The 7,726-nt window shown below is 36.7% G+C and overlaps 2 protein-coding genes across 2 annotated transcripts; both read left to right on the forward strand.

Moving 5' to 3' along the window:
- Positions 1-376: 376 nt before the first annotated feature.
- LOC130967466 (cold-responsive protein kinase 1-like) lies at positions 377-2,520 on the forward strand. The gene is made up of 8 exons (XM_057892335.1): positions 377-454; positions 544-753; positions 839-880; positions 959-1,089; positions 1,173-1,386; positions 1,470-1,701; positions 1,787-1,937; positions 2,102-2,520. The coding sequence occupies exons 1-8, from the start codon at positions 430-432 to the stop codon at positions 2,438-2,440; spliced, it is 1,344 nt and encodes a 447-aa protein (XP_057748318.1). The 5' UTR covers positions 377-429; the 3' UTR covers positions 2,441-2,520.
- Positions 2,521-5,101: 2,581 nt separating this feature from the next.
- LOC130937853 (protein trichome birefringence-like 5) lies at positions 5,102-7,289 on the forward strand. Its single transcript, XM_057867109.1, has 4 exons — positions 5,102-5,940; positions 6,172-6,365; positions 6,452-6,610; positions 6,718-7,289. The coding sequence occupies exons 1-4, from the start codon at positions 5,158-5,160 to the stop codon at positions 7,049-7,051; spliced, it is 1,470 nt and encodes a 489-aa protein (XP_057723092.1). The 5' UTR covers positions 5,102-5,157; the 3' UTR covers positions 7,052-7,289.
- The last annotated feature ends 437 nt before the right edge of the window (positions 7,290-7,726 follow it).

Below are 7,726 nucleotides of genomic sequence, written 5' to 3' on the forward strand. Positions count from 1 at the left end.
TTAATTTCAATTAATATATATTATATATATTTTTTATAATTCAGATCAACGGTTAAAACAATTGGTGCACCGGTACTCCCGGTGCACTTAAAATGCTTCAGCATGGAAGTGACACTGAGAAGTGTTGTAAGGAATGAATACTTGCATCACAGACACCAGCTCATGACCGTGATTCAGATATCATATTCCTTTTTTTTAATTTAATATTATTATTTATAACTACAACCAACCCAAGAGACAAACGTATAGGATTTGGATTTTTGTATTCCAATTGAATTGTAGTGTGCAACAATATTAACAATGTTTCGATCAATCCTATGGCACAACCTTGGAATCATTCTTCAACTCTCATTCTTTTTTGTTTTTCAGTGTTGCCAGTTGGAATCATGCCTATAATGCTTGCATTTCTACCCAACATTATTAATAATAATGCCTCCAAGATTATTACTCCAAGGTTACTATTTCATTGTATACTTGCTAAATCAGATTTAATTTGTTTAACAATGTTCAACTGAGTGATTATTATTATTACTATTATTGCAGACAATAATCCTGAATCCTCTATGGGAGCTGAGAACTCATCATGGTCCCATCACACTTCAGGAGCATTGTTTTTCTTCCTTGGAGGGATAATAGTGCTTATCATATTGCTCATTCTTCTCTTTGTCTATTGGATGGTTATTAAACGGAGATCACCACAAGAGGCAGAGGAGAAAATGGAAAAGAAACCTTCAATAATGAGTCAACACCATGGTAATTAATTCATCTACTTTTATTACTAATATTACTATGTTTGTATTGTGTGCTTGTAATTAATTTCTGTTATACTGTAAAGCAGATGAGGTTGTGAAGGTAACATTTTCAAGCAAACAACAGCCAGGTAATACTCAAAGCAGTAAAATATGAAATCGTAGCATGATTTGAATGTAAAATCATAATATTGCAAGTTTGTATATAGGATCAATGGACTTCTTTAGTGGGAGCCTTGGGACAATTAGTCACTTCAACTTGAACACATTGAGAAGGGCAACCAGGAATTTTCATAGCAAAAATCTTCTTGGAAGTGGTGGTTTTGGCCCTGTTTATCAGGTATTGGTACACACTTTGTTTCACACAATTTTACTATGCAAATATATAGTCCTTCCAATGAGATATGCATGGAATTTTGACAGGGAAAGTTGGCAGATGGAAGGCTAGTTGCTGTTAAGCAATTGTCTGCTGAGAAATCCCAACAAGGAGAAAAAGAGTTCTTGGCAGAGGTGAGATTAATCACAAGCATCCAACACAAGAATCTTGTTCGCCTTCTTGGTTGTTGTACTGATGGATCTCAAAGGATTCTTGTCTATGAATACATGAAGAACAAAAGTTTGGACCGCATCCTATATGGTACATAACTATCTATATATATCCCTTCTTTATGTTGTATATCTAAATATTCATCATAACTATTTTGGATTTTCCTTTTTCAGGAAAAAGTGACCAATTCCTGGATTGGAGCACTAGATTCCAAATTATTCTTGGAGTGGCACGGGGATTGCAATATCTACATGAGGATTCGCATTTGAGAATTGTTCACAGAGATATCAAAGCAAGCAACATTCTTCTTGATGAAAAGTTTCAGCCAAAGATTGGAGACTTTGGGCTAGCTAGATTCTTTCCAGAAGATCAAGCTTACCTTAGCACTCAATTTGCTGGAACATTGTAAGTACTTTATTCAAATAGTACTCCTCAAACTCATTGTTAACATGAATTCACTCAAACAATTTAATTGTTGTCTTTCGATTAGAGGTTATACGGCTCCTGAATATGCTATTAGAGGAGAACTATCAGAAAAGGCCGATATCTACAGTTTTGGAGTTCTTGTACTTGAAATTATAAGTTGCAGAAAGAATACAGATCTTACTTTACCATCAGAAATGCAATACCTTCCTGAATATGTAAGTTCTTCTCTTCTCTACTATGATCTTAATTAAGGTAATAATATTTGAATATAGTAACATAATGTTGTGCAACAAATACAAATGATATGTTGAATACACATTGAAATTAAATGTTTTGATATGGTTGTGAGTAAGTAAATGTTCATTATTCTACTCTATAGGCATGGAAGCTTTATGAGAAGTCAATGGTGATGGGACTGGTGGATCCAAAGCTAAGGGAACATGGATTGGTGGAGAAGGATGTGATGAGAGCATTCCACGTGGCATTCTTGTGCCTACAGCCTCATGCAGGTCTGAGACCAGCCATGTCAGAGATCGTGGCACTGTTGACATTCAAAGTTGAAATGGTGTCAACACCAATGAGGCCATCGTTCTTTGATCGGAGACCCAAGAAGCACGATGAGGACATGCCCTCTTGGGAAGCCATATCAGACACTTTCTCAGTTCCAATCATAACTGATTCTAATCCTCCAACATCTGAAGATCGCTTATCAAACTAACAGGAACAGCTGTACTATATGTATATATGAAAATCTTTTAGTAACATTCGAATGTATTTTGAATAAGAATTTAATTTTGACAAGTGTAAAGTAGTTTTACGCGTGTATTTAATTACGTAATACTAAATCAGCAAAATAATTACTTACATATAATTGCACGACTGTGTAGAATGCTTTAAACTATTATAAAGGTGATAAAGTCTAAGGTGAAGTCGACTGCAACTAAGTTTCCACCAAAATCTAATTATGATTAATAAAAGATGTAATATAATATGTGTTTAGATTGATGGCATTGGGGGGAATTAAAGGGGGAATAGAACAGTGGTATGAAATAGTAAAGAGAACCTCGATAAATACAAAGGAGTGAAGGAGGTTGGACAGAGACAAATGCAAAACCGATATTAATCTCACCGCCAATTCCAAAGTCCACACCATACCCGACACACATTCAATGCTTTTACTTTCTCTATTTCACACTCCAATTTTCACTAAATACGTATAAAATGTCACAAAAACATTTCAATAATTCATTTACCATTACAGCAACAGTAGAAAAATGGCGTTGACTACAGAGCAACTAACACACAGATAGAAAAACTCTATCTAATATTGCTCACCGAAAACCAAAAAAAAAAAGGTTGTGACTCAACATTATTTAATATTTAACACTCATTTTTTTTTCTTTTTACAATGATGTTAAACATTAAATAACTGATAAACAACCAACAAATTCAAAAGCATACATACAAGAAGTAGTTCATTCGAATCTTCTTCTTCTATCTCTTGTTGTGTAATGGATTAGGACCCGTAGGAACCACTCTCTTCTCATCTGATTCTGATGACGTAGTAGTGGTGTTCTTGAGGCCGTTGAACTTGTTTGCATTATTATTATTATTATCTTGGAGTTGCACGCTTCTGTTATTGTTCTTGGCTCCTTCAAACAAATTGGTAGCAGCAGCAGTGTTGGAACCAACAGAAGCCCAGAACAAAAGCCACAGCAGAAGCACTAGCTCTGATAATCTCATCTCAACAAAAGAGAGAGAGAGAGAAGAGGAAATAGGAAATGATTTTGATGAGGGTGATGATGGTGATATTATTAGAGAGAAAGAGGGAGGTGGGTATGATATATAAGAGTAGGGAATGGGACATTAACTATGGTACCTTCTCCTCGGATATGCAGTTAAATATTACTATGATACATCACAGTTTTTGCTGTGGTCACACCAAACCTCATTAATTGCATTTAAATTCCTACTAGCTACTAACATGAGCATGAGCAATTTATAGCTGCTTATTCAAACCAAACGGAATTTGCTGCATGGAGTGGACTCTCCAAAGCGCTACAACATTCTGTTCCCTTTGACAGTTAACACTTTTGCAGACAGGTAGGTACTGTAGCCCTGTAGCATTAAGCATTAACACTTTAACATTAACATTAACACTAACAATGCATCAACCTTCTTGTGTATATGCATGTCTCCTCCACCCACGTGCTGCTCCATTTGAGGGCCATACTTGAAAAGCTGACACTCTCTCTTTCTATATGTGAGACAAAAGAAAAAGGAAAAATGGGAATTTAATGGCTGGTTTTGACTGTGCCATACATTCAATTCAATTGGATTGAATCAAATCATCGGTTTCTTTCAAAGCAAGTCTTCTTGCTCCCTCCCTCATGAATGATGGAAGTGACATATTTTGGGGTTCTGCTCTTCCCTGCTTTGTCTTGTGTAGTAGTAGTGACTATATATATACACAAACAAACACGTAACTAAACAATTAATTTATTAGTTTATTACTGTATGATAGTGAAGATAGATGTGAATGTGAATGCAAATGAGATGAAATGACAGTTGGTGCTTCATTAAAGGCGGCCATTTCAGTTGAAACAACAAGGTTAGTTACAAATCTTGCTATCTTGTCTTACGCTTCTCTTCAAAAGCTAATTACAACAAAAAGGGAACGCTAGCTAACACAGGTCAGCGTTCACCCATTTGACCCATAATAATAACTCCTCTTAGACCTTAGACACCTATTTTTGTTACACGCATTTAGCAATTTTTTTACTAATTTAATATTAAAACGAAAAAGATACTAGGATTCTTTATTTCTACTGTTTTACTCGGTTTACAAATTTCGAAGTGCCGGCTTTAGTCAATTATCCAAGGATTTGTGTTTTGATATTTTCACATCATCGAAATCAGCATGACTTTTGCCATCTTCATATAAGTCATATCTCCAATTCATATATATGATCTCCTCTATACCTTCATTTAGGAATACTAGCATCGTAATTACAAAGGTTTCAGCGACCAATACTGTCTGAAAATTAATTTTAATAAAACTATTTTTTTTAAAGAAATAAAGTTTTATCAAACTGGACAGACCTAGCTATGTCATTAGCTTCACCTTATTTTTATACTAAAGAGAATGAGGAAAATGGAGGAAAATTTTAACTAAACATTTCTTTTTGTTCGTGGGCTGTTGTAAATATTTTTGGTAAAAATTTTGAGTTACTTTTAGTGGCTAAGGAAAATGGGCTGGGCCTATTGAGTTAATGGAAGTTGGGCCTAACATCATCCCCAACCCCCCTCCAAAAAAAGAAAAGAAAAGAAAAGAAAAATAGCAGTGCCTGTGTTTGCACTTTACACTCTGCATTGTCCCTGTGGTAGCTTCATCTGAGTTCACGGAACGGAACATGTTTCTTCTCTTTCTCAATAATGGCTTCTTCTTCTTCTTCTTCTTCTCATAAGAACCGTTCTTCTGTTTCCACGCTTTTCTTCCTCACATTGTTCCTCCTATCAGCATTCCTCTTCATCTTCTTCTTCAGAAATCGCGACCCCGCTCTCACCCTCCGCTCAGATCTCCTCCTTCTCCACCCTCCTCCGCTCTCCATCCACGTCCACCCTCCCAATAACACCCAAACTCAACCCGAAACCGAAACCGAACCCGAAGCCGAGTCTGCCGTCGCCACCCCCACCGACACCGACACCGACACCGACACCAAAATCTCAGTCGATAACACTGACGACACTCAAGCAGAATCCGACGCCCAAGACGAAAACACAGTGAATGGAAGCAACGGTGATAACGATAGCAGTGATACTGATGATGAGGTAGGAGCGGTGAAGAAGCAATTAGATTGCGACTTGTACAGTGGAACATGGGTTAAAGATGAAGGGAATTACCCAATTTACAAACCTAGTAGTTGCCCTTACGTGGACGAGGCTTACGATTGCCAGGCCAACGGTAGAAAGGATTCTGACTACACCAAGTGGCGCTGGAAGCCCCATGGCTGTGATCTTCCCAGGTTTAGTCCCACTGACTTCTTGAAAAGACTCCGAGGTAAAAGACTCATGCTGGTTGGAGATTCCATGAACAGGAACCAATTTGAATCCATCTTGTGCATGCTCCGTGAAGGCCTTCAAGATAAGACTAAAATGTATGAGATTCATGGATACAAAATTACAAAAGGAAGAGGCTACTTTGTTTTCAAATTTGAGGTAAACTCTCTCTCTCTCTACTTGTACTCTATTAGATAATTGTGATTAGTTAGGTAGTTATTTTAGTTGCTGATAATGATGGCTGTATTTACAAAGGTATCAAGATAGTTAAGTTAGTTAGTTAGGTTGTTAGGTTTCTGTTATGCCAACTCAGCCTTTGTACATGTATATTTATTGAGCTCAGCATCAGAATGAATTACTGGGCTAAGATTTTGAAACACTTGGGGTCAGGACTATAATTGTACTGTGGAGTTTGTGAGATCTCATTTCCTTGTGAGGGAAGGAGTTCGAGTTAAGGCACAAGGCGGCTCGAATCCTACATTGTCAATAGATCGGATTGACAAGACTTTTCGCCGATGGAAGAAAGCTGACATTCTTGTCTTTAACACTGGTCACTGGTGGACTCATGGAAAAACTGCTCGAGGGTTTGTATGCGAATCAAATCATAACCCTCTTTTCATTGGCCTTTAACTTGATTAAGTGTTTCAGGGAACATTCTACATTTTTGCAGGGTAAATTATTACAAAGAAGGCGATCAACTTTATCCAAAATTTGATGCAGTTGAGGCATACAGAAGGGCAATAAAGACCTGGGCAAAATGGATCGATCATAACATCAATCCAAAGAAACAAATTGTCTATTATCGTGGATATTCTTCTGCCCATTTCAGGTAATTATTTTTCTCTGTACAAAGGTTCATGTGAAAGAAAAAACTTACTGGAAACCAGTACCGTCTGCTCTTTGAATCATATCTCACTGCATATGAATCCTTAACAGAGGTGGAGATTGGGACTCAGGTGGGTCATGCAATGGTGAAATTGAACCAGTTCTTAGTGGGTCCATCCTAGATAACTATCCCCTGAAAATGAAGATAGTGGAGGAAGCAATTAAGGGAATGAAGTTTCCAGTAACATTACTAAATGTCACAAGGATGACCAACTTCCGCAAGGACGGGCATCCATCGGTTTACGGCCGGAACGTCACTGGCCTAAAAAGAGTCTCAACAAGGCGGCAGGACTGTAGCCATTGGTGTCTTCCTGGGGTCCCTGATGCATGGAATGAGCTCATTTATACCAACCTTGTTCTCCAACAAGCCAATTCAAGGAGTTAACTCAAACCATCCTCCTTTCAAGACTCAAGAGAGTTCAACATTTTTGTGCGGGAAACAAGTTAAGGGAAGAAACAAGAGAGGACTTTCTTCTTGTATATGTCTAGGTTTTGCTTCCATCTATTGAATCCTCTTGATACAATTATACAAATATAGGAATGTTATTTGTTGTACATTGCTAAATCTACATCATTGTTATACTTATATTGACCTGCATAACTTATAAAATTATGTTAAATCAATGGCAAAAAGGTTTGTTAAAATGAGGTGTGAATATAGAAATGCTCATCTGATTACACTACACTATTATTTTACGAGGAAGTATAGGGAGCCAATGGAATATTTGTACAATTATACAATTGAGGTTTAGGGATGTCCGATTCAATATTAGAGATATAATTATTAGTGTTACTTTTCTTCATCAGCGTAAGCTTTTGGGATGAGTGGTATCATGACATGGTATCAGAGCTCTAGATCCGAAAGGTCAAGACTCTTATTCCATTGGCTCTCTAGCAAGACTCTTATTTTATTTAAATTGATTTGTTAGGCAATTAGTCTTGGTTTACTAATTTTTTTGCTTTTTTAAAAATAACTTATTAAAGTTGATTTTTAAGAAATTGTTTACTAAAACTGTACTAGATATATCATGTATTTGTTAAATTGACTTAAAAGGCTTTT

This window comes from Arachis stenosperma, chromosome 1, assembly GCF_014773155.1.
Source record: "Arachis stenosperma cultivar V10309 chromosome 1, arast.V10309.gnm1.PFL2, whole genome shotgun sequence".
NCBI lineage: Eukaryota > Viridiplantae > Streptophyta > Magnoliopsida > Fabales > Fabaceae > Arachis > Arachis stenosperma.